At 50.1% G+C, this 27,123-nt stretch overlaps 1 protein-coding gene across 2 annotated transcripts in view; it reads right to left on the reverse strand.

The window, feature by feature from the left end:
* Coro2b (coronin 2B) overlaps positions 1 to 27,123 on the reverse strand; it is a 97,381-nt gene that overhangs the window by 51,110 nt on the left and 19,148 nt on the right. For both annotated transcript variants that reach the window (XM_015480487.2, XM_048793613.1), the window contains one exon: positions 18,662 to 18,862. In XM_015480487.2, coding sequence (XP_015335973.1) covers positions 18,662 to 18,862 — 201 coding nt within the window. Of the gene's footprint in view, positions 1 to 18,661; positions 18,863 to 27,123 lie in introns of those variants that run through there.

A 27,123-nucleotide genomic window follows, 5' to 3' on the forward strand; every position in this document is an offset into this window, starting at 1 on the left:
AACTCCTTCCCCACAAATAAAGAACAAGCCTCTTCCTCATTCCTTCAGTCACCCTAGTCTTCAGTGCTGCCCTCACCCACCCACCTATATCACAGATGGGGCCAACAGGCTGAGCAGGGCCTGGATTTGGAGGAAGCCCAGTGCAAACCTGGCTGCTAGACCCCGAGTTTGCAGGGTGCCGGTCACAGACACCCAATCAGGCTGCCTGGCTGCGGGGGCCTAGCAGGGTCTGCAGGCCTTGCCCTGACCCAGGTCTTAAATCCAAAGCTCTCTCATCAAGCAGACCTAGGGCTTGACCAAGACTCATCTGCACCCGGAGCCTCCAGTTCTCCTGTCCAGTGTCCCGGTGAAACCTGACTGTTGAGAAGGGAAAGATGGATGGGCATGCTTATCGGGTGTGGAAAGAGAACGGAACCGCTCTCCAAACACGGAGGGGTGCTGTGGGAGCAGAACCTGGTGGCAGAGCAGAGGAAGAAACAGGGGGAACAGGCCAGAGGGCAGGGAGGGGAGAAAGCCCAGGATAGCTCAGGTCTGAGCAGAGGCCCTGGGAGAGGGAGGTGGATCCAGCTGGAGTGCACTCCATTTGGAAGGGAGCAGAAGCCTTGGGGGCTTTCTTGGGACCCCATGAGAGTGACGGGAGACCCAGGAGGGGCCAGGCTGGGGAGAGGAAAACTGAGGCTCTCCTCCAACAGGGGCAGTGCCTGTGCTTCTGCTGAGACAGTGCACCTCTGGCTGCCCTGAGGGGCAGTGGAGAGCCTGTAACTCACCAAGGTGCTGCTTGGCTTCGGGCAGTGCCGACTTCTAACCCAAGTCTGCCTATGAACCTGGGGGCTTACTTTTCTACCTTTTTTCCCCCCAACTCAACATGGTGACTCAGAGTACAGATAAAACTGACACCACTGAGGCCCCCTGAAGAGTCGAGAGAGGCACAGAGCTCCCTTGGTGCCTTCCGTATCCATCCTCCAACACCAATATCCTAAACCCCAGGCTGCACCACTTTCCACTGCCCCCAGCTGGAAGGAAGCAACTTCTCCTGTCATTTTTTATCTTTGGTGGCTCTGCCAGGAGGAATTAGCAGGGCAGGAGGAGGAGACAGAGAAAGAAAAGGAGAAGGGCAATCCCTAGTATTTGTTAAGGAAGAGCTCCTCCCTGGACCCCACAGGAGCTGGGAACACTGTGGGATGGGGCTGCTATCCTTTGCCTCTTCTCCTCTGAGCATCACCCCACCTTCCTCACGTCCTAAACCTGGGCTCCTCTTTACTTCTGATACCATGGGGTCCCTTGGGCAAGGCATGACATTTCCTAGGGCCTCATTCTCAGTTGTACATTTGAGCATCATCTGATGATTTAGCCATAAATCATTGCTGCATAGCATTGTACACAGAATGTCTCCAAGGAATTTTCTGTTTGAAGACCCTTCTTCACCTCCAACAATGGGACTTCCAACATTGCCAAGAGGACTGAGCTGTTCCTAGTAGAATCTAGGTGGTGTTCAGTGCAAAATCATTTAACTTTTGAAGTATGTTTAAAAAGTTTAATAATAAAATGTTGGGGGGATCTATCTTTCTCAGCTTAAAGTATTTAATAAGTTAATACTTGATGCATTGCTATCAAAGTTAGGAACAAGACACCACTATCATTGAACACTTTACTGGAGGTACTAGCCAATGCAATTAGAAAAGAAAAACTATTGGGTATGTGGATTGATGATAAATCTCCTGCCTAGCATTCACAAGGTCCCAGAGTTGATCGCCAGCACTGCTAAAAACCAAAACAATATAACAACAGCACCAACAACAAAATTGGAGGTCTAAAATATATAAATGAAAAGGTACAAATATTGGGGCTGGGGTTGTGGCTCAGTGGTAGTGCACTTGCCTATCATGCATGAGGCACTGAGTTCAATTCTCAGCACCACATACAAATAAATAAAATAAAGGTCCATCAACAACTTTAAAAAATAAGTTAAGAAAAAAAGAAAAGGTACAAGTATCACTATTTGCAAATGTCAATATCCCTAGAAAACGCAAAAGAAACCACAGAAAAACAACTACAAACAATTGGTAAATTTAGGAACATGGTGATTATTATTAACATATAGAAATCTGTGGCTTTCAAGTACACAATCACCAACTAGTGTATATTAGGGAAGAAGAGTTTTATGCAACAATGCAACAAAAACGGTAAATGTGTGTAACAAGAAGTGTATAAGAGCTAAGTGGAAAAAAAATAATTTTACAAAAGGAAAAGACTAGAAAAAGTAAACTATGTTCATAGATAGACTCAACATCATACAATCTCCATTCTCTAAATCTATAGATTTAACTTAATCTCAACAAAAATATCAAGAAAGCCAGGCCTGGTGGTGCATTCCTGTAATCTCAGCAACTCAAGAGGGGGAGGCAAGAGGAACACAAGCTTGGGACCAGCATGGGCAATTTAGTGAGACCTTGTTTCAAAGTAAAAAAAAATTTTAAAGAAGGGCTGAGGGTGTAGCTCAGTGGTGGAACACCTCTGGTTTAAATCCCCACTACCCCACCACACACACAAAACTCAAAGATTGAAACATAAAAAATGTTATTATAAATGTACTGAAAGGCCTGGTGGAAAATTTGCTTTATAACCTCAGAGAAAAGATCTTTCTACCGATGACCCAAGACAGAGCCATAAAATAAAAGACTAAAAAACTAAACTACTTGAAATTTATTTTATTTTTGCTTTTTGGTGTTAAGGACTGAACCCAGGGTCTCTCACATGCTTGGCAGGAGATTTACCACTGGGCTACTCCCCAATCCTTGAAATTTAAACGAAGAAATCTGCATTGCAAAAGTCACCATTTGAAAGGTATATCTATAATTCAGACTCTACACAAAGGGCAAATTTCATTAATACATAAAGGACTTAAATCAAGGAAAAAAGCACAGGCCTTATAGAACAATGAGCAAAGGACATGGACGGACAGTTCACATAAATAGGAGAGGCAAATAGATTTTAAGCATATAAAAATACTTTTGACCTCATTTAAAAATATAAACTATCCTGAGAAAGTTTTCCAATCTATCAGTACGACAAAAATAAAAGCATGGGGCTGGGGATGTAGCTCAGTGGTAGAACACTTGCTGAGCACACGCTAGGAACCAGGTTCAATCTACAGTACCGCAGCGGGGGGAAAAGTATAACATTCAATTTTCAAGGGAGTAAGGAAATGGGCATACTTCTATTTTGCTGGTGAGAATGTAACTTGTTATACTTATTTTTGTTTTTGTTGGTACCGGAGATTGAACCCAGGGGTACTTACCCACTGGACCACATCCCCTTCCCTTTTTATTTTTTATTTTGAGACAATTTGAGAGAGAGTCTCACTAAGTTGCTTAGAGCCTCACTACTGGCCTTGAACTTGTGATCCTACCTCAACTTCCTGAGTCACTGGAATTACAGGCATGTGCCACTGCACTGGGAAACAATTGCATTAATATCTATCAACATCTCAGAAGCATGCCTTGTGCAGTGGTGCATGCCTGTAATCCCAGAGATTCAGGAGGATGAAGCAGGAGGATGACAAGTTCAAGGTCAACTTCAGCAATTTAGTGACACTGTCTCAAGAAACAGGAAAAAAAAAGATAAAAAGAGATTTCTATTCTGGAAATTTGAACCAAGGTCTATTTGTATTCACTAAAATTCAGAGATCTTAGTTGTTAGCCTCATTGAATTTTTACATGTGTGTACAACACCACCACGATCAGGACACAGACCATTTCTGTTATCCTAAATGAAGTTTCCTTATGCTCTCACACCCACTATGCTGACCTCCATCACTGTAGATCAATTTTGCCAGCTCTTGAACTACAAATGAGTGGATTGATACAGTGAATACTGCTTGGTCTCTGGCATCTGTTGCTCAACAGGACTTAAAGATTCATCAGGCTGCTGTGTGTATTGGTAGTTATTCTTTTCTATTGATGCATACCAGTCCATTTTATAAATCTACCACAATTTGTATATTCTGTTGATACACGTTTGGGTTATTTCTGGTTTGGATCTATTGTAAATAAAGCTGCTGGCAACCATTCTCCTGTAGTCTTGAGTGTGTGAGTATGTGTATGTGTGTGTGTGTGTGTGTGTGTGTGTGTATGCATTTTTATTGGGTATAAATCTACAAGTGGAGTTGCTTGATCACATTGGGGTACATATTTGTTTAACTTTATTAGACACCCAGTTTTCTAAAATGGTTATAACATTGTACATTCCCACCAGCTGGGTGTGGGCTTTCTAGTTGTTCCTCATCCTCAACAACGCTCAATACTGTCAGTCTTAAATCTTAGCCATTCGGGTGGGTATGACTTGTGGTTTTAATTTGCATTTTCCTGGTAAATAATGCTGTGTGAAGGACATGAACAATGCGGCACACACAAGAAATGCAAATAGATCTGAGACGCGCTAATGAAAATGCTAGTTGAAACTCCTCTGAGGAAGCAGCACCCTTCCACGGGCTCGCTGGCTACCAGGACATTTGCTTGCATGCGAAGCACATCCTGCCCCCTCACTCCCCATCTTTAAATGCAGTCCTATGTTAGGGATTACAGTCCTTTTCAGATATGGGCTATGCAAACACCGCCCCCTGCCTGTGGCTTGCCTTCTTCCTCATTAGATCTTTGGGTGTGCAAAAGTTTTCAAATTTGATCAATTTATCAATTGTTTTTATGGTCATTGTTCTCTGTGTCTTGCTAGCAATCTTTACCTATGACAAGTCAGAAAGAAATCCTGCTCTGAGCGTGTTTCCTGGTAGGAAGCACATTCCCCTGGACCTATCATTTCAACCTGTAGAAGTCCAGCCTGCAGATGCCCCTGCCACAAAGGCCAGTCACCAACCATTCTCTGCCACATCTTTTATAATAGAGAAAATTGGGAGACAATATAAATGCCCATCTACAGATAATACGTGGCTCAGTGAATGACGGCACCATACAGACCTGGCAATACTGCGAGGAAACTCCGTACTGATGATGTTGAAGATATGTAATTACGTTAAAAAGACAAGATGCAGAGAGAATGATGCAGGTGGGAGGCTGTCTCTGTATAATATACACATGGTCCTCAGCATCCCCTGGGCGGGGTTATGTCCCGAGAAACTCATCTTAAGTTGCGATTGGACGCAACCTCCTGACCGTCCAGAGCCCAGCAGCCCAGCACCCCTCAGAGTGATCGCCGGGCTGCCTGGAGCGCGGCCCTGCAGCCAGCATCACAAAGAAGTATCAGAACAAAGTGGTAGCCTGGGAAGAGTCGAGATCAAAATTTGAAAATTTAGTTTCTCCTGAATGTGCACCACTTTCTCATCCTTCTGAAGTTGAAAAGGTGCAACTTGAACCACCCTAAATTGGGGACCGTCTGTGTGCACGCCACATACGTGTGTGTGTGTGTGTGTGTGTGTGTGTGTGTGTAGAACTTGGGGAGGACATTGAGAGCTCTGGTTGCCTCCTAGTGGAGGAAGGGAGCAACTGGAAGCTGGGTGTGACAGGCGGGCTTTTCACTTGCGTCCTGAGTGAACATAAGTTTTGAAGTTCAACTGCCTGAAGGCTTTGCCTGTCTGGAACAAGCACTTGTTTGTAAATAGGTGAGTAACTCTAGTTGGGCGGGAGTGTCTGTGTGGGAGCACTGGTGGGTAAGGGCAGCAAGAGGGAGGGAAGAGTGGGAGCAAAGGCCAGAGGGCAAGGCGGCTGGACTGCTCACAAACCGGGGTGCACAGGACTCTCCACTGCACCCCAACCAGCAGGGGCATTTACAGCTCACAGGAAACACCCACTGCTGTCAGCATGCTGGGGGAGTTTATCTCCTCCGTGTCATTTAAACCTTGATCTGGTCCAAGGAGTAGGCCTTAGGAATGATGTCTATTAAACAGAAGAGGAGAGGGAACTGTGGAGAGGTTCAAGGTAGCACAGCCGTGAAGTACCTAACTGGACCTAGGGCTGTGCATCTTTCCTCTGCCTCGCTCTCTAAGATCAGGGTGGGAAAGCGAGGGTGGAGGGAGCCAAGCACCCAGGAGTGAGCACGCAGCTCTTCCCTGGCTCTCTGGCCAGCCCTTCCCCACTCCATCCAGGTTCCTGCTGGCCCCAGCCCCATGGCCACTCCCACCAGCAACCCCCACCAGCGTCCTGGGCAGGAAGGAGGCACAGATGGCAGGCGAGGCCCAGGCCCCCAGCCAGGATCCCCCAGCTGTCGCTCTGGAGAGCACCCTGCGCCTCGTCCTCCTCTAGCTCCCTTGAACAATTGGGAGCCTGCCAGCCTGGCCCCAGCTGTTCCCTCTCCCTGGTCCAGGGCGCTGCAGACCCAGACTCCTGGGCCTTTGTCTCCAGGGAGGCAGGAACACAGACTCCCAGAGTATCGGCTGGCAAGATCTCTAATGACAACGGGACCAACATCTCATTTTATAGATGGGGAAACTGAGGCCCAAAGGGCCAGCAGATTTGCCTGAGGTCACAAAGAGCCAACAGAAGCCAGGCCTCCTGACTTCCAGGGAGGCTGGGGATGTGGGTGGGGTGCACCCAGGGGCAAGGGGTGCAGGCAGGTTGCCTTGCCTCTCCCCACCAGCCTCAGCCAGGGCAGCTCAGCTCATTGGGATTTTGAACAATGATTTTCCCTTGTTCTTGGGGTCTTTAACCTGATGGTCCACAGACCATTTCCAGGAGGCCTGTGAACCTGGATGGGAGAAAGGTTGGGTCTCTGTTTTCCCTCTCATCTACCTGAGATTTCACCCTATGTTCCTTCATCAGTGCAGTCAGCGAATCCCCTTAGGATCAGCCGAACCTGTCATGTTCTCATCCCCGAACATCACAGATGTTCTCAGATCACATCTGTTACTTCAGAATGCTGTTCACGCTCATCACTATTTGGAGATTAGAGTCGTTATTAGGCCCCCACTGGATCCTGTTATTTAGTGCAGAGATATAAAGCCTTTCCACTCCCTTACCCCATCCTGCCACGCTTATTGACAGCTAGAGTTCCACAGAGTCAGTTTCTTTGTAATTCTTTGCATTTCATCTATGTACCTAAAAACTTTATCCCATGAAGGGATCCCTGGGCTTTTCTGGACTTCAAAGGGGTCTCCCTACCCCCAAAAGTTAAGGAGCCTGTTTGACGTGAACAAGTCTCCAGTATTAGAAATGAAAGTGTGAAATCTTTTGTACCACACCTGTGGCCTAGTTAAACTGAGGCTGAATCCCACCAGAGGGATGGTGTGCTGGGCTGGGGGTGGCGCCCTGCAGGGCTGCACCTGGGTCACGGGAGCAGGAGGGTCCCCAGGCTCCAGCACCTTCCAGGCCATGTACCTCCTCATCCGACCTCAGAACAGTCTTGGAATCTGCAATAGCATTTCTCCCACTTTGTCACCAAGGAAACTGCGAGGTACAAGCCAGTTTAGGCAATGGGCCCACAGCACACGGTCAGTAAGTGGTGGAGCTGGGATTTGAACCCAGGACATCCGATACCAGATCCTGCCCGCCTAATCACCAGACACACTGCCTCCCTGCCTGGCTGGATGGCTGCCTCTCGTGGATCGTTCCTAAGGTGTTGCTGCTTCCTGGGTGCTTCTCTTGGTAACAGTGGGGGGTGGAGGGGATGGAATCCTGGAGAGTTCACTGTCCTGACAAATGGGGACTGATGAGCTCTGCAGCCTTGACCAAGTCCCTTGCCCCTCTCTGGGCCCCTGTGCCTCCATCTATAAATCACATAGTTCAAAGCATTGCCACTCCCTATCTTTCCCCTCCCATGTTCACCTGATGACCCACTTGGAGACATAGGCACAGGTTGCTTAGCAACTAAAATCAAGGTCGCAACTGAGTGGAAGGAAAAGTGGGGAAGACGGATGAGAAGCAGAGCGCTCTGTGAGCCGGGAATGCCACGACCAACACGCCCCATCATGATGACCTATAAGAGCCCTGGGAGGGACAGGGAGCGGGGAGACACTCCAGAGGTGGAAACTGCCCTCGGACCACGCCAGGCCTGGAGCCTGCCAGGCGATGCCAACAGCAGGTGTTGTTCTGGAAGCTGTGATGAGAAGTTCAGGGCAGGAGTCTCGGTCAAGGCCTCCAGGCCCTGTGGGCCCCTGGGGATGGTCTGCCTCAAGCCGGGTCACTCCAGTCCTCATCCCCACAGACTCACGCACCCTCTGTCCCTTCTGTTCCCTGAAGGGGTGGCATCACAGCCCTGTGCAGTGGAGCTTCCAGAGCTGGGCTCGACCTGGTGAGGCGGTGGGTCTCCCTCCACCTGGTCCCTCTTGAGCGGCTTGAAGGTGGCTGCCCTGTGTGGCAGGTCTCGCTGCCCACTGAAATCCCCTAGCAACACACTCCTTTGGGTCACCCTAACCTTCGCCATGTACACATTGGGAGGGACGAGCCACTGTCAAGTGGCTGAGTGCAAGGATCCTGGGAAGAGGCCGCGGGTGCAACCTGGGACAGGACACTTCTCCACTTCCTGGGGCCAGGATCTGTCACGGCACAGTGAGGTGCTTAGAGGATGTGGGTGCCGGGGCGCTGGCTTCAAAGGGGCTCAGAGCATAGAATCGCAGACCCACGCCCATCAATGGCCTCATGCTAACATCTGAGCCAGCCAGACCCCAGAAAGCCCCTGTCCCCGGTTCCTAGCATCCCTTTCCTCCCATCCTGGAGCTTACTAGATTAATAATCATGGAAACAGCACAGCTCTCATCTATTGAGCACTTGCTGTATGCCACCGGCTGCAGCGAAGCTTTCACACGCCTTATTTCATTTTACCTGGCAGAAGCCCAACCTCAGGAAGCAGGCAGGCCCTGCTTCAGGGGCCTCGGAAGAGCCCAGCCTCCTCCCCACACTCTCCCACCTCCAGGCACTCAGCACGGAGCAGCTCAGCACAGAGCAGCCCAATTAGTCACGGCTCCCAGGAGGCCTTGGGCCACCCTCTCTGTTCCTTTTAGGCAAAAATGGCTTTACTTTGCAGGCCCTCCCTCTAGGCAGGGTGAGGCTCATTGCCAAGGACACAGACAGCTGCACACAGGCCAGAGACAAGCTTGGTCCTTACGAATGCAGGTTCCAAAGCCCACAGGCCCATCCTGGGATGGGGGGAAATGGGGGAGAGGGTGGGCAAAAGTCCTGGGTGTCACCATAGCTCCCAGTACAGAGCACATGATCTGTGCCAGGCTGCGAGCTCAGTGTTCTCAACAGCACCCCATTGAATCATCACAGCACCCCGAGACATGAGTCCCGTCAGAGTTTCATAAGAGGGACACTGAGGCGCGGAGTGGTTGTGAGCCTGGAACAGTGCCACTAAGGGATACACTATTAGTCCCCAACTCTGTGGGGCTGCAGGCCTTGGAAGGAAAATGGGGAGCAGATCAAGTGACTGGCAGGCTGCTTCGGAGTCCCAACCGGTGCTGCTGGCTGGAGTTAGGACCTGAATTCAGAGTCCTGAAGCAGGTGCCACTGTCCCCAGCCTCTGGTTCTGTGAGGAAGGAGGGTAATGGAGGCAGGGGACAGCTCAGTTGAGGCCAGACCCAGGCAGAGGGATGGATTCTCCTACCTCCCACGATGCCCACCAACCAGGCATCCCTGGCCTCCGGGACCCCAAATCTGGACAACAGCCCATCCAATAAGCTTGAAATAAATTAAGGGAGCGACATTGCATTTCTGCTGAAGACTTGCCTTTGCTCTTCTCAAAAATAAGCAGCCATTCTTCCAAAAATGGGAAAGACACAAAGCGAGGCTGTCAATCTCAGGCCTCAGACAAATGGAATAAAGTTGCGACTTTCCTCTCTCTCTGAGCACAATTCTTCCCTTCCCAAAGTCACTTACTGTACATTCAGGCTGTCACTGGCTTTGAGATGCAAATTGCACCCGTGGAAGGCAGAACAAAGAGCAATTGAGGAAGGAGCTGAAAAATGGATTTGGAAAAGGCTCTCTGAACCCCGAGCAGAGGGGGACCTCATGGCAGACGGGCAACGACAAGATTCAGGGCTTTTCTATGAGGAGATGAGGCTTGAGAAGCTCCATGCTGAGTGCAGGGCAGGGATTAGAGGTTGGAATGGAAGCAAAGTCTTTGGACCAGCAAGGAAGCCTGACTTTACCGCAGTCCCCTGCACTGAGCTGGGCACCTTCCTCCCCACTCTTCTGTTAATATTAGGCCTCAAATATCCCGCAAGCCATGAAGCTAACTAGTCATCAATTTCTGGAGTAAGAGCAGCTGGGGCAGCAGGTGGGACTGCTGGCAGGGCTTTCAGGGGAGGGTGCAGCCCCCACAGGACACACATTCCCCCCAAGCCCAGGAGAGAGGGGCTGCCAAGACCAGCAAAAAGAAGACCCCAACTACGGGAGATGGGACTGGGACTCTGGGAATTGGCTCAAGTCTGCCTGATGCTCCCCTGCTGAGCAACCCCCCCCCCCACTACCTGCCTTTTGACAGTCACCCCACTCCTGGGCTCTCAGTCCAAGAGAGGCAGCTTGCCAAGCATGGTAATGAATGCCTGTAATCCTGGTGGCTCAGGAGGCTGAGGCAGGAGGATAGTGAGTTCAAAGCCAGCCTCAGCAATGGCGAGGCCCTAAGCAACTCAGTGAGACCCTGTCTCTAAATAAAATACAAAATAGGGCTGGGGATGTGGCTCAGTGGTGGAGTGCCCTGAGTTCAATCCCTGGTACCAAACAAACAAATGAACAAAAAATACAAGGAGGTAGGGCTCACTGGAATGTAAACTCCATATGGTCAAGGACTTGGTCTTGTTTCCTGTTGCATCCCTGGTCCAGGAGCGCTGAGTGAAATAGTAGGTGCTTAATAAACCTTATGTTGTATGGATGGGTAGGTGAGTGGGTGGGTGGATGGGTGGAAGGATGGACTAACCACTGAGAAAATAAGGGAGCATGTAGGAAGGGCTTTAACCGTGGCAGACACAAGCTACCTCCAGATGGGCCCTGGAATGGGAAGGCGTCACGGAGCTGGCAGCATTTGAGATGGGCCTTGAGGGAGGAGGAGAAGGAGCCATTCTTGTGTCCTACACAGTGCCTACCCGCACACTCGCGAGGACACATTTGAATAAAATGGCATTAGAAGGGAACAGAATGTGAGAGCTAAAATGAGCCTTAGAAATCATGTGGTCCAACCTCGTCATCTTGCAGAAGGGAAAACTGGGACACAGGAGGGTAAAGTGACTCATGCAAAGTCACACAGCACCTGAGTGGCAGTGCAGAGATTCACTGGAGGTCTGTCTGTTCCTGGACGCTGTGTTCCTAGTCACTGTCCTGAGCTGCTCTCCTGACCCACGCTCTGCTCTCCTGAGACTGCCTTGCCGAGTTCGGCTTCCAATCTTGCCCCAGTGAGGCTCCACCGACCCCAGAAGTGCAGCGACCGCCCAGGCCTGGTTAGGTCTCCCGCCTCAGAGATAACGGAGATGACAGAGAAGGCAAGAGGGGGCCACTGGTTGGGTGGAGGAGGAGGATGCGTCTCCTCATCCCAGAGACCAGGGGAGATGTTCTGTCCCCAGGCTGAGACTAGACAAGATCGGGGAAGGCCCAGGACTGGGCCGCTGCGTGAAAGCAGAGGTACCAGCTACCTGTGTCCTAGGTGGCTACATCTAAGCATAAAGTAAGTGCGACCCCAGCTTCCAGGGAAGGCGGGAGTGGCCCGTCAGTTGTCATTGCTGGCAGGGTGCACGGAGGACGCATGTGTTCAAAAGCTCGCCTGCCCAACACGGAGCTGGTTCCTGGAGCAAGACACAGGACCCACCTTTGCAGGGAACACCCACCAGCCCAACCCACGATAGGAAGACTACGGGTCCCTCAGAGACCAGCCCAATGGCACTGGGGGCCGGGCCCTTGTTCCCTAACTGAAGGAATGATGTTCTCTCGTGGGTCTCTCGGTGCAGAACCTCTCCCCTGCCTGTTCTGCTGACGAGGACTGCTGCCTCAGTTCTTCAGAGAGGAAGTGTCCCTACAACCTGCCACACCTGTTGGAGTTTAGGAAACACCTGTTCTCCTGGCTGCCAGGAGACACGTCCACATGCTGGCACATGGGAGGAGGTCACCAAGGTATCCCTGTTCAAGGCACATCGGTGGAAATGCTGCTCCTTAACTCTTTGTGAGGTGGGCAGGCATGTGGCTGAGAGAGCCCTGGTCTTAAACTCTGGCTCTGCCACTTGTATGTAGTGCAGTCAAGTGACTTCTCTGAGCCTCTGTTTCTTCATCTGTAAAACGGGGAGAATAACTACTTTTGCTGTGGGGCTTAGTGAGAGTCCAAAAGAGCAGGCGTGTTAGACCCTTGAAAGCTCTCCAGGTGACTCAAGCCTACAGCCTAGGCTGGGTTTTGGGAGAAGCCAGACACCTGACATCCACACCATGATTCCTCTTTCCTGCCAGGTGCCCGTTGGGGTACCAGTAGCAGTGACTCCAGCCCTGGTCTTGCAGCCTCGCTCTGGAGGTGGCAGGCAGTGCTGATAGTGTGCGGCAGGAAAGTGGGTGCACCTGGGGAGGCCCCTGTGGATAAAGGCTGCTGGAACATTCATAAGGCCCCTCCAGCTGTGCCAGGCAATCAGGGTGCCGACTGCACCCCGCTGGAGTCTAACATTCCACTCCAGAGGCGAGAGCTCGTAGCTGCATGTTAACTACGGGAAAAACGGGCTCTGGCCTTCACAGCAGCGGCCTGAACAAGAGCCCCAAGGAAGACACATCCGCTCCTTCAGGATCTGAACAGATCTGCTCCTTGGGGACCTGCCGACCCCCAGGACTGCCCCGTCCACCAGTGTCCAGGCAGTGGAAAAAGCCACAGACTGGGAAACAAGCAAGTGGGCTTTGGGTGCAGCTCCTGCACTGACCAGTGAGCTGCCCAGGTGTGGCTCCTGCCTGTCTCTGCAGCCTCAGTTTCCCCAAGTGTGAGATGAGGACAGACGGCTCTACCCACCTGCTGGGAGCATCAATTAAGAGAGTCTGCTGCCCTTGGGGTTCGTTCACAGGCCCAGCATTGTTAGAGCTGTTTGTGCTCATTGTAGACAGAGCTTCCTACCCCTGAGGAAGATTGTTGATGAGACATATTGAAACCTCAAGTGAGCTGGCTGTCAGGGAGTCTCAACAAAAGCAGAAAGGCTTTCTAGAAGATTCTGAGCCTCCCTCACAAGGCTTGGCTTCGGGGCAGAGATTTGGAAGTCCTGGGCAAGTTCTACCCTCTTCTGCTCAAACCTCTCAGAGAAGCAAGAAAGGGATGGAAGAGACCCCTGAGGGCGGGGGAGGAGGTGGTCAGAACTGCTAATGCAGACAACCCGTGGCCTGCTGGTGGCTCAGGACAATGACCTGGAGCCATTCAGTACAGGGACAGGCGTGCACCACTGTGTCCACAGCTCATAAGGACCATGCAAAGCCACGACCAGTAGTCACCAAGAAATGGCCAAAGTCTTTTCTGTGTTTATGTACTGAGTAATATACAAACTGTTTTAGGAGATATTTCTACCAAACTGGGAGAAAGAAAACTGAAGTTAAAATAATTGGCCTTCTCTTTCCTAAAGTTGACTGACAGGAGCAGCTCTGCCCGATACACAGGGGCCTGTATTTGCCGTTGTTGTGACGGTTCGTAGCCCTGCCTTCTCTGGCTCCCCCAGCACCAGCCAGGCAGTCCTGTGCCTCAGGAGTCCCACTGAGCCATATCCCCTTCAGGCCTGAAGGCCCAGCCCTAACCAAAGGGGACTGCAGGTGTGGCCCAGGCCGTGGGGCCAGGGCTGCCCTGATTTCTGAGCAGCCCTTTTGTTGGGGGTGCCACCCTGCTCCATATAGTTCCCAGACCCCAGGTCCTGCTTCAAACTAAATAAAGCCCCCTGATCCTTGGTCAGGACCCCCATCATGCCCTCACCCTGGCCATTCAGCTCTGTGTGAACTTTCTACAGTGAGCAGGTCGTCACGTGTGACTAGAGAAAACATTGCTGCACACACATCCATCCATGTCGGAGCACGGGGGGTGCTCATGTTCCAGGTAGAGGAAGACGTCCCTTGGAACAGGAGTGGGCAGCTGGCAAAGCCAAGGGTGGCCTCATGGTGCCCAGATGAGGATGTTGGGGGGCTCTGAAACCCCAGCCCCTCCCCCAACCAGGTACACAGGCCACATTCATAACTTTTTCCTAAAGCCCATGATATTAAGTATTCCCTGTTAAAAAAAATTAGAATATATGCTAAACAAAAAGAAGAAAGAGAGCACTGTGCTTCCCAGGGTGGAGAGAACCAACCACCTTTAACATCTGAAATGTCTTTTTCCAGACAAATCAGATAGATATTTTTTAATGTGATTAATCATATATTTTCCCTCCCTTATTTTTTTATTTTATTTTTTTGCTTGACAGTATATCATCGTTTCTCATTGAATACGCCTCTGTGTCAGCAGTTCTCAAATGAGTCTGGGGTCCTCGACAGATCTTCAAGACCTTTTCAGGGAATCCATTGAGTTGAAACATTCTCATAATGACACTAAAGACCTTGGTAGCCTTTCCACTCATTCTCTCCCAAGTGGGTTTTCCAGAGGCTGCCTGATGTGCCGCAGGGCAACAGCTGGATGCAGAAGCAGATGCAGAATCTGGCATCCTTATCAAGCCAGACTCTCATTAAAGAGATTTGCAAAAGCATGAAATTGTGCTAGTTTTCTTGTTAATTTCTTTTTTCTTTTTCTTTTTTTGGTTTGGGAAAGTATAGTTATCTTTCATGAAAGTATGTCCTCCAGGACAATATAAAATAGGCTATCTTTTTTTTTTTTTTTAAGTACCAGAGATTGAGCCTGGGAGTACTTTACCACTGAGCCATATCCCCCACCTTTTTTTTTTTTTTTTTTTTTTTTAGAGACAGGGTCTCACTGAGTTGCTTAGGGCCTCACGAAGTTCCTGAGGCTGAGTTTGAACTCACGATCCCCTGCCTCAGCCTCCCAAGTCACTGGGATTATAAGTGTGCACCACCTCATCTGACTGTTATCGTTATTTTAAGTGAATTAATAAATACATATTTTATGATTCTTTCATTTTTATTCTGAATATGCTAAAAATTGATAGTTATATTAAAAAAAACCTCTTCAAACCCCTTAATAATTTTTAAGACTTGAAAAGTGATCCTGAGACTGAGTGTTTGAGAAGGACTGATTCACAAAATCAGGTTTTGTTGTTGTTGTTTTATTTTGGTACTAGGGATTGAACCCAAGGGCATGTTACCATTGAGCCACGTCCCCAGCCCTTTTAATTTTTTATTTTGAGACAGGGTCTCGCTAAGTTGCTTAGGGCCTCTCTAAGTTGCTGAGGCTGGCCTTGAACTAGCAATCTTCCTGCATCAGCCTCATGAGTTGCTGGGATTATAGGCATGTGCCTCTTCTTGGTCACAAGATCAGTTTTGATGACTGCATAGAGTCCACACAAAGAGAAATTTGTTTACCTGCTTCCTTATTGATGGACTTGCAATTTTTCTCTATTATAAAATGTTGCACAAATTATTGAATACTTACATAAAGTGAAAACTTTTTGAAATGAGGGAAAATAAAAGGAATCAACTGGTAGTAGGAGCCATCATTATCATGATTGATCAAGTTACACAAACTGCATCACAGAACGTGAACAAATAAAGGAAAATGTACATATAAAAATACATGCATAGGTACATATTTCTAAATTAGGCAACTTATCCTTGTAAAGAATACTATGCTGTCTTTTCTGTTTTCTGCAAAGTGCTTACAATGTCTGATTGTACTCTAGACCAGGGTTACCAACAATATAAAATGTTTTGTTACCATTACAGAAATTAGGGAGAAGAGTTGAGAAATTAATCAATCTGACAGAAATTTTATTTCTATTGGAAAGAATTTTAAATTGAGGTTTGCTTTTAAAAAATCAAATACTACAAAATGCTGCAAACATTTTTCTTTTTTAAATACACTTGAGAATAGCTCTGCAGGACAAACTCCTAATGTGGCATTGCTGGGCCAGTGGACATGAACCTTTAAATGCAATGGACACTGCCAGTTGCCTCATCGATATCTCCCCAAGAGCATACTGGAGCACCCCTGGAGCACCGGCTCTCTCACACCTTTGGCAACATTGAGGATCCTGATTCTTCAACCTTTTCTAATTAGCAGCTAAAAGATGTATTTTGTCTTCTGTGAATTGCTTATGAATCTCTCATGCTCACTTTCGAATTTTTTCTTATTGATTTTTCTGGAGCTCTTTATATACTCTGGACATAAATCTTTGGTCTATGATACACTGCACAGATTGTACCCAAGTGTGTAGCTTTTCTTTTTCTGTAATCAATATTTTTATTTAAAAAAAAATTCTAATTTATATAGGAGGACACTAGTGGCTTTTAAAAAAAATAAGTGAATATTCTTTTGTTTGCTTTTTTTTCCCCCTTGATACTGGGGATTGAACCCAGGGGCACTTAACCACTGAACCCCATTCCCCAGCCCTTTTTAACATTTTATTTAGAGACAGGGTCTCTCTGAGTTACTTAGGGCCTCCCTAATTTGCAGAGGCTGACTTTGAACTCACAAGCCTCCTGCCCCAGCCTCTGGAGCTGCTGGGATTACAGGCATGTGCCACCACACCTGACTACAAGTGAGCATTTTTGACCTTTAGTCATAGCTGTATTATTGAATGTCTCATCCAATTCCTAATACATGCAAAAAATGTCCTCAGGTTTAATGCAAAATACAAGATAAGCAGATGTTGGGTATTTCTACAATGTGAATTCAATGTTATCTTTTATTGTGTGTTAAAAACTGTGTACTAGACTGAGAGGATGTTTATATAAAAAATACAGCTGCCTTGATTTTAAAAACACTCTAAATATTTAAGAGCACTATGGCTTTTTATTTTTTAACTCATAGTAAAACATTTTGAGAGAGGTCACAGTTTTCTGTGACCTCTGCTTTTTATAAGGAGCTAGGACTTCCCTAATTACTTATTTTTTATTGAGACATGATATTTGGACATCTTTTTTCAGGGGCTTTCCTTTTAATTTTGTTTAGGAATATTGTAGTACAGAAACTATTATTTACAAAGTTTATTCTAATTATTTACAAAGTTTATTCTAATCTATTAATCATTTCTTTAATGATTCGGGAGATCTTGTCTTGCTTCAGAAGCCTTTTCACTTTGCATGATTTAAAAAGTAGTCCCCATTTTTCTCTAACATACTAACAGTCTCCTTCCTCCCTCCCTCCCTCCCTCCCTTCCTTCCTCCCTTCCTTCCTTCCTTCTTTTCTAATGTTTAGATCTTTAATCCACCTAGAATTCATTTCTGTTATGGGGGGAGGGGTTGACTTGACCCTTGCCAGCCATAATAAAGTGGAGAGTGGCAGAATGTCTGCAATGGGCTTGTGTCCCAATAAAAACCAGCTGGGAGCCAGTTGTGGTGGCGCATGCCTATAATCCCAGCAGCTTGGGAGGCTGAGGCAGGAGGATCACAAGCGCAAAGCCAGCCTCAGTAATTTAGCAAGGCCCTGAGCAACTTAGCAAGACCCTGTCTCTAAATAAAATATTAAAAAGGCTGGGGATGTGGCTCAGTGGTTTAGCACCCCTGGGTTCAATCCCCTGTACACACACACACACACACACACACAAACAGACCCAGCCAGGTTCCTGGAGCTGTGCTGTCCCAAGGCAGACAGAGAGCCGAGGCCATCTGTCCCAGGAGGGGAGGCAGACTACATCTCAGAAGCCCACCAGCAGAGCTGACAAGTTTCCCAAGAAAGTAACAAAACATCTTTAGCCTGGCATGTGGCTCACGAGCAGCTTTCCTGTCCTGTCCTACTTGAGGCCAAGGCAGATGCAGACAGGGGAGGCCTTAGGATCCCTGCTAGACCATCACAGGGAACAAGGGCAGAGGTCGAGAAACACCCAAGCCTGCGGCCAGCAAAGCGGCAGGACCCAGGCTCCCGCCTCCAAGCACACTCATGCTCCAGGGACATCTCTGTGTATCAGGCCCTGTCCTCGGGATCCTCAGAGCTGCCTCCTCACTGGGAAAGAGGATCTGAGGCTTTTCTAGAACTTTGATACCCCACTGTGGGTAGGAGAGACTAAAAAAATCCATCCCCCGGCACCAGCCAGCAGAGGCAAGGCTTCCTTCCTTCCACAGGGGAGCGGTTTGGTGGGAGTGGGGATGAGTCAGGCCAGGAAGGGGCGCTCAGCCATAAACAAGCAGGACTGACAGAGAGCACTTTCCCTGAGTGACCTCCCACAGCCCCCCAGGGCCTCCGCCCAAATGGCTGCAACTTAAAAATTTCATGATCTAGGCTTTGCAGACTTAACCTGCTGTATCCACATCAACATCCACGGAAGGCAGAGGACCTTTAGCTGGCGGCGGAGATGAGGGGGAGGTACGCAATGGCCAGGCTCTTGGTGGAGGGCCATGATTTTTTAAAGAGTGGGATATTTTTGCAGATGCCCATGCACCTGTGGCTGGGTCTTCATCCGCTCCAGCTCCAAACCCAAAGGATGCCCAGGGAGCTGATCTGAGAGCCGGGCTGGTCTTGGAGACAGTGTTCCAGTCCCTCAGGAAGGGAACCCCGTGGACACCGAGGGCAGTGGCTTGTCCAAGTGCACACCTCTGGGAAAGTTCTGGAAAGAAATCTCAGGTCTCCTGGCTCCCCGGCCTGCACTTGTTCTGTTGTGTCTCATGAAAACCCTAGGGCCACCTACCTGCTCCAGGGGGATGACAAGGAAGGAGCCACCTCCGGCGCTCTCGGTGACAATGGCCAGGAAGCGGGCATTGACGGCACAAAAGTGGTTGTCGTGCACATTCTTGGTGATGGGGATCCCATCGAAGCAGTGCTCCCGGTTGGCCACCTTCCCGTAGACGTTCCGGAACTTGGAGCTGCGGTACTGCGGACGCCAGGACATCTGTGAGGGGCCAGGAGAGATGAGGGTCAGACAGGTCCCTGCTCTGTGAAGGGTCTGGGCTGGGCACCAGGGAGTTAGGGGTGTAGGAGGTGAGCAAGCCCTGGGGCCTGCGCTCAGGGAGTTGGGGGGCAGGGTAGAGCCTCCACCAATTCTGGGCCCACGATGTGCCAGCCCTGTGCCTACCAAAGTCCTGTGGGAGCAGAGACTGGCATGGGGCGTTCACACACTTCCTGCTTTAGGTGCCCATGCCCATCCCACCTTCCAGAAAGATGGTAGGGTTCTTTCATTACCAAGGACCATGCCAAGTGAGGGAGCAAACCAACCACACGTGGACTGCCGCCTAGGGTCCAAATTCAGTATGGGAAGACAGGCGGGGGGCTGGGTGATCACAGAGATCAATGCTGATGGCCAGGGGTCAGGGGGGTGATCATTTATGCACACCCCCTGACCCCCTCCTCTTGTTAGAGCTTCTAGATTCTTTCTAAAGTTTCTAATCCACAAGGGCATCCTCAGAAACCTCTTAGTCCCACATGTCATCAACATTGCCATCATTACCATTATCATCATCATCAGGCACAGAGAGGTTAAGTGACTGTCCAAGGCCACAGAGCAGAGTAGAGGCCTAAACATAGGTTTCTCCTATGCAGGACTACCTTTTGGAGCAAGATTCTTAATGTGAGGCCCAAGAATCACTGTATCAAACTCACTCGGGGTGGAGGAGATCTCTGAGCCTCCCACGCCACCTACTACAAACACAAACTCCTCGGTCCCAGTGCAGGCCTGCGGAATCCAATATTTTATAGATGGGGCCCAGAAATCAGCACTTGGATCTGTTTTCCTTGCCCTCCCCACTCTCCCCCAGCAAGACAGACACACACACTGAAATTCCCCAGGGGAGGAAAAACAAAAGGGAACACCCCCACAGGACCAGGAAGCCAACTCTGGGAATTTGCCTTTTGCACTTGGTTTAAGCAAAGCCAGGAGCTGGGCCACAAGGGCCTCCGGGAGGAAGGGGAAGCTCAGAATCCAAGGGCAGTCCCAGGGAGGACTCCTCACCGTGGGCAAGCTGCTGTGGGCAAGCTGCTTCCCCAGCGCTCGGCCCCCTCCTCCCTGCCTCTCCACTTCCCCAGGGCCCTCATCCCAGCAGGCTGTCTCCCACTGTCCATGGCTCCCCACCTCCGGCCTTGGCTGCGCTGGACCCTCTCCCACCTCCTGCTCTCTCTGCTGGCCATATGAACGTGGCCATCTGAACAGTCATGCTGGAGAGCCCAGGACGGGGGCCTGTGGGCCACTGCTGCCCTGAGGCCTTCCCCTCTCTGGCAAACCCTTCCCCTCTCTGGTGTCCAGTTCCTGGGTGACATCATCCATTCCCAAAGTGGAATCCCAGGTGGTCACTCAAGGTCCCTTCACATGGCACAGAGATGAAGTTTCTAATTTTAATAGTTGTGTGTTTATTTTCTTTTGCATTAAAATAAAACATAACATACATGCCAATTCCATGGTGTCACAGATACTATTGTTAATGAGATTTTTTTATTATTATTTTTTTAAGTCGTTGACGGACCTTTATTTTATTCACTTATTTATTTGTGGTGCTGAGAATCGAGCCCAGTGCCTCCCACATATGAGGCAAGTGCTCGACCACTGAGCCACAACCCCAGCCCTATGAGGTTAATTTTTAAGAATCGATTCAAAGAAAAATAAAGTATGAAAAATATACGATGGGTGGTTTGTGGATTTGGTAAAAGTTCAACGGGAGGGGAAAAAGCTGGGACTCACTCTGTCTCTTCCAGGTAGAACATTCTAGATTCCACAGTTCCCATGGAAGAGAGGTGTTGAGCTTGCTCCGACCAACCCCCAGCCCCTTGCTGGAGCCTTTTGCCCTGCAAAGCCTTTTCCTCCCCGTCTGCCCAGCCCAACCTCGGCCTTCAGGACCTGACTCAGATCGGACTCTGGCCCCCAGAGGCCTCCTCAGAGCCCAAGACAGTCAGGGCCTCTCCTGGGCTCCTGGCCCCAAGTTCTCCCTCCCTGCTCTGTGACGTCAGGAGGTGACACCAGGGTCTTCTGAGCAGAACTGAACTCTGGTTTGTGCTCTTTCTGGACAGTTAGTCCCTCTCTGGAGGGAGCCCACCCTAGTGAGGGACAACACCTCAGCTTCCACCAGAACACAAAGAGTCCAGGTGTGGCAGTTGGGGACTTTGACAAGTTCTCCTTTAGTCCAGCATAGCCACAGCTGGGCCCTGGGGAGCGGGCAAGTGGCCTCATTAGAGGCAGAGTGGCCCAGCTCTGTGCTCCTTCCTCCCACAGGGTCTCCCGAGGACTGTGAGGAAATCGTCACAAGCAAAGGACTGGGAGCCACCCGGAGCTGAGTTCAACTTCCATCTCTGCTACAGACTAGCTGTGCGACATGGGGAGGCTACTTAACCTCTCTGTGCCACCTCCATCTGCTCCTATATAAAGGAGGCTAATATCTGCACCACCTCTGAGGGCTTGGGAGGAGTCTATGCCAAGCTGCCACCATGTGCTCAGGACAGGGCACACTGACCTGATGGGATCTCCTGGGCTCTCCTGACAACACCCACATTTACCCTGATGCCCTGGGGGAGCCCTCAGCTGCCCTGTTCCTGTGTCTGTTATTGTGTCTGACATCACTCCTCCTCCTCCTCCTCTTCCTCCACTCTCCCTCTTCCTCTCCAACCCCTGCTCTCTCTCTGTCTCCCACTTCCTGCCCTTTTCCCTCCCTCCCACCGCCCCAGTTCAGCTGTGGCAGAGGCTCCTGGTGGGCACCTCATATGCTTCTTGATGATCCCTTGGCCAGTTCTGATGGTTGCCCCTGTGCCCAGCTGGTGCTTCTGAACTGGACCCTGTGTCATGGGAGACCTCAGTCCCCAGCCTGGGGGCTGCACTCTGCAGGCAATTCTTCCACTGAGCATGTCCTCCAGAATGGGCCTGGGAGGTTCTAGACAGAGGACGGCCTGCTTCCCAGGATGTTGGTGTGGGGGGTCTTTCCAGGGCTGGTTCACAGCACGTCCTGCTGGACTCTTGCCAGTGGCTGGTAGACTGAGAGCCATCTCACCTGGGTTTTGGGAGGGCCCTTCCTGACCCTCGGGCCACCTCATTGGGCCTGCAGGTGTAGTGCACATGCGCCCAGGCCAAGTGTTTACGGCAGAGCCCTGGACTGGAGCCTGCAGAGCCCAGGCTCTCCCACCAACTTCCAGCAAAGAGACCCTTTGCCTCCCGAGCACCAGCTGCTTCTCTCCCCCTCACTCCCCCCAAGTCCCTTTCTTTCTTCTTTTGTGGAATTACTGGAAAGGAATTTGTAAAAATCATGACTCCTGCCTCCTTATTACTGCTGCACGCATTTCCCACAGAGGAGGGCAATATCCTCCTCAATCCCAGCACCACTGTCACATCAAAGGAACTGAAAATCCCTCCGTGCCACCTAATATACAGTCCATATTCAAATTTCCCTCAAAATGTCTTTTGCAGCTATTTTATTTTGTGAATTCAACAAAAGTCCACGGAACCAGGCATGGTGGCACACGCCTGTGATCCCAGCGGCTCTGGAGGCTGAGGCATGTTCAAGGCCAGCCTCAGCAACTAAGGGAGGACCTAAGCAACTTGGCAAGACCCTGTCTCAAAATGAAAAACAAAAAGAGTATAGACTAAGGAACAGGATAGCTGGGTCTAATGGTGGTTCCATTCCAAGTTTTTAAATGAATCTCCATACTACTTTCCAGATTGGCTGCACCAATTTGCAGTCCTACCAGCAATGTATGAGTGTACCTTTCCTCCCACATTCTTGTGAACACTTATTGTTTTTTATATTTTTTATAACTGCCATTCTGACAGTGATGCAGCTACATCAATGTTCATAGCAGCTCAATTCACAATAGCCAAACTGTGGAGCCAACCTAGATGCCCTTCAGTAGATGAATGGATAAATAAACTGTGGTATACATACACAATGGAACATTACTCAGCAATACAAGAGCATAAAATGATGGCATTTGCAGGAAAATGGATAGAGTTGGAGAATGTCATGCTAAGTGAAGATAGCCAATCCCAAACAAATCAAAGGCTGAATGTTTTCTCTGATAAGTAGATGCTAATCCATAATGGGGGGCAGACATGGGATGAGTGGAGGAACTCTGGATTAGGCAAAGAGGAGGGAGGGGAGGGGAGCGGGGGCATGGGGGCAGGAAAGATGGTGGAATGAGATGGACATCATTACCCTAGGTGCATGTATGACTGCACATATGGAGTGATGCTACTTCGTGTACAACCAGAGAAGTAAAAAATTGTGCTCCATTTGTGTACAATAAATCGAAGAACAATCTGCTGTCATTTATAACTGATTAGAACAAATAAATAAAATTTTAAAAAAGGGCTGGGGAAGTGGCTCAGTGGTGAAGTGCCGGGTTCCATCCCTGGTACCAAACAATAAGAAAAGGGCATGGGCTGTGTTTGGTTGTGACCTTGCCTTTGCCTCTTTAATCTAGAACACTCACATCCCCTGGTTTTTTAAGTGTCGTTGACTGTTTCAGGACACCAGGTCAGCACTGCATAAAAATGTCCCAGCAATTTGTCACATGTTGCCTCATGGCATCCTCAAAGTTGTTCCTTCACCCACTGTAAACTTGTGTCCCCACTGTCTCCGGACTATATAGCAGGTAAGAAAAGAGAAGAGGGAAGGGATGGGGGACGGCAGGGGAGGAGAGGACAGGCCACAGGGGAGGTGTGAGCAGGTAGTACCTGGCTGGGGCCAGCGAGGGGCCAGCTGGCCAGTGCCAAAGGTTTATTCTGGAGGGTGCAGGCCAGAGGCTGAAGGCCTGGCAGTTGGCTTAGGCCCAGCACGCACTGCAGAGGTCTGCACTTTACACACACACACACACACACACACACACACACACACACACACACACTCACCCGCCCCCATTCCTAAGGGGCTGAGCTCACTCTGAGATCAGAGGCCTGGGTGTGCAGGCAGCAGGCAGAGGAGCCTCCTCCCTGTGCTGGGGAGGCGGTGGCCACGCAGGGCTGCAGCTGGAGCAGCTACGGGGCCTCAAAGGGAAATCATGGGGCAGTGAAGAAGGGACCTGAGAATGGGCCCTTCGCCTCTGATGCCCAAAGCCAGATCCCGGGGTCTCGGCTAGTTCAAGCCATCACTCTCTTCCGATCCCTGGGAGGGGACTTTCAAGATTTAAGGGGATGACCTCTGGTCAAGGGCAATGGGGAACAGTGGCTGGGACTAGTTGGCCTCTCCTGAGACAGCAGGGCTCCTCCACTTTATTAAAGCCTTGGTGTCATAGCAGACAGGAGCTTCCGGGTCATCCTGGTCCTTCTTTAATAACCCTCCCTCAATTGGGCTGCTGTGACCCTGAGTGACAATGGCTCTCCCAAGGCAGTTGCCACCTCCTCCAGGGCGTCCCACAGAGATGATTAATGCCTTAGGTCTGTAGGCTTCCTCTCTCCAGTTACTAGCTGTCAGTTCCCAGCTCATCCAACTTTTGGCCCCTGCAAGTCCCAGCCCACCCCATGCCTGGCCCAGGGCTCCCTGGGGAGGGGACTCTGTGATGCTGGGGGGAGGGGAAGATCTCTCAGCTTAGTGGGAAGGCAAGAGCCAAGGCCAGGCCCAGGAGGCTCCCCTTCTGGGACTGCAGCCAGAGCTGGGCCTTCAGCTTGCTGAGGTTCTGAGTTCTGCTATCCGGCAGGATGGGCGTCTGGCCACTGCCCTCCTGCCAGGACCTGCTCCTCTGGGTTCTTGCTTCAGACATGAAGCCCTGGCTTCTCTGGGCTCCTCGTTACCAGGATGTCAGGGCCTCTAAACCAGTGTTGCTCTTGGGCTGGGGACTAGTGAGTCCTGTGCTGCTGGTAGCATATATCAGCAAGGGACCAGGAATCCACAGAACCACCCCAAAGTTTGGCCATGACCCACCTACATCCTAGTTGTCTCTGAGACCACCTTGCTCAGCCCTCCAGCTGTTCAGTGGGCAGAGCTGGGCAGATACTGCCATCCCATTTACAATCTATGGTATACAAGTGACGAATTAGAGCTCAGAGAGGTTTGCCCCAAATCACAGGTGGGCAAAGTGGCAGAGCCAGCATGTCAGCCAAGAGCTTCTCTTAGTCTCCTTCTTTCCAGTAACATATGCATCTTGTCCTTTTTCAGCCTCTCCATCCAATCTCTTTCCCTCTCTACTTGCTCCATAAATGTAAAGTACTACACAAATGTATAAAGAGATCATAGTAGTCAGGGTTTGTAGAGTTAGAAAAAAGTCCAATAGATTCTACCTCATCTCTGCTACTTGTTAGCTCTGAGACTTTAGACTAATTACTCAACCTCTCTGAGTATGTGTCTCCTTATCGATAAAATGAAAATAAGTCACCCTGCTCACTGGATACAATGAAACAACCAAATGCAAGGTCCTGGCAAGGTGTCTGGCACAGGATGGGTGCTTTCCAAACACTAGTTCTACCCTCTTCCCTTCTCCTGTAAGGGAGGGGCTCTGACCTCAGGAAACCCGGTGTTTACCTGGTGAGGCCAGACTCTGCCAGGAGGAAGAGGAGGAGGCTGGACTAGGCTGGCCCAAGGTCAGGAAGAGGCAGAGAAAGGCTCTGGCCTCCAGATGTTCATATCTGTTGGGCCTGCTCCCTGGCAGCCTCCCCTGGGCCCAGGACCATACTGGTCTCCCTCTGAGAGGGGAAGGCCTGGAAGGAAAACGCTCTCATTTCGCAGATGAGTGGCCCTTAAAGCCTCTCAAGAAATGGCAGCTGGCCCCCTTCCTCTGAGATAATCACTATGTACACCCCACATGGAAGCAAATTGTATCCTGTCCTTGGCTCTCAAAAATGATTTATTGTGGCCAGCGGGTGCATTTTCTTGATGACGATGATGAAAATTTAGTTCTTTAACTGGAACACAAAAACTTGTCTGGTGGCTTTGTTTTTTCCCTGTCTTTGGCTCAGGTGGGGCAAGCTCAGGGCTCCATCCATAGCAAAGGGCCGGGAGGAAGCCCCACGGGCCGCTTGATCTGCCAGGGTGGCTGCCGGGCACTTGTTCCCACAGGCAGCCCATCCAGAAAGAGTGGCATTTTTCTGTGGTTTGGTCACTGCTATGTCACCTGGGACAAGTCACCTTCCTTCTCCAGCTCAGGGCCATCATCTGTGAAATGTGAAAATCAAGGCACCAGGGTCCTGGAAATGGTAGGAGGTGGAGCACTGAGCCCAGGGACGGAGGGGTGAACGGAAGGCGCTGTCATGCACGGCTCCATCTCTGTCACCCACAGCTCCATCTCCGTCACCCATGGCTCCATCTCTGTCACCCATGGCATTCTGGGGCCATGGATGAGAGCTGCTTACCTGGTCCTCCTCCATCTGAGTCTGCTCTGCTTTCCCGAGTCCAGGAAGATTGGACACATAGGAGGGACACAGGGAAACGTGGAGGAAACACAGGGTACTAAGATGCATGCCAGGCTGAACTCGTCCCCAAGGGGACGCTAAGCTTCAACTTCCTTCTCTGTGAAATGAAGAAGTGAGAACCTATTGTGTTTTTTGGCTTCTCACTGACTTCCAGGATTTTTGAGGAGACGCTATGGCTGTTCAAGAAATTCCCAGCAGAGAAGCCGGACCACACATCTTCCTGGAGTGCTCTGAGATCAGTGTACGGCACTTGGCCTTGGGGGGGTCAGGGCGCGCTGGGAGCGGCTGCCTGGATTCTCTGCCCCCTACAGCACAGCCGATGGCAGCAGGCTGCAGGGCACAGGGCAGAGTCAAAGACCCCAGCCCACCTCCAGCTGGGCACTGCCGTGGCGCAGAGGGTAGGCTCTGCCGCCAGGTGACCCTTATCTGAATCTAGACTCCACATCGCCCTGGTAGAGTCCCCAGACCTCTCTGAGGCAGCACCCTTGTCTATAATATGATGCTCTTCTCCACGGTGTGTGTATGTATGTGTGTGGGTGTGTGTGTGTGGTGCTGGGGATTGAACCCAGGGCCTTGTGCATGTGAGGCAAGCTCTCTACCACCTGAGCGATATCCCCAGTCCCCCCATGATGCACCACGTTCTTAACTCTCATCCTTCAGGTCTCAGTCACCTCCCCACCACCCTGAGTAAGCACAGGCCACCAGGGATTTCTGTCTCTTGTTCACGGCTGGCTCCACAATGCCTAAAATAGAGCCTGTGCACAGTGAACGCTCAAAGAATGTACAGGCCAGTGGCTCCAGGGCAATGACGTACTGGTAAGTGTATAGCTACCAATGTT

The sequence above is a fragment of the Marmota marmota genome, unplaced genomic scaffold, assembly GCF_001458135.2.
Source record: "Marmota marmota marmota unplaced genomic scaffold, marMar, whole genome shotgun sequence".
In the NCBI taxonomy this organism is placed as follows: Eukaryota; Metazoa; Chordata; class Mammalia; order Rodentia; family Sciuridae; genus Marmota; species Marmota marmota.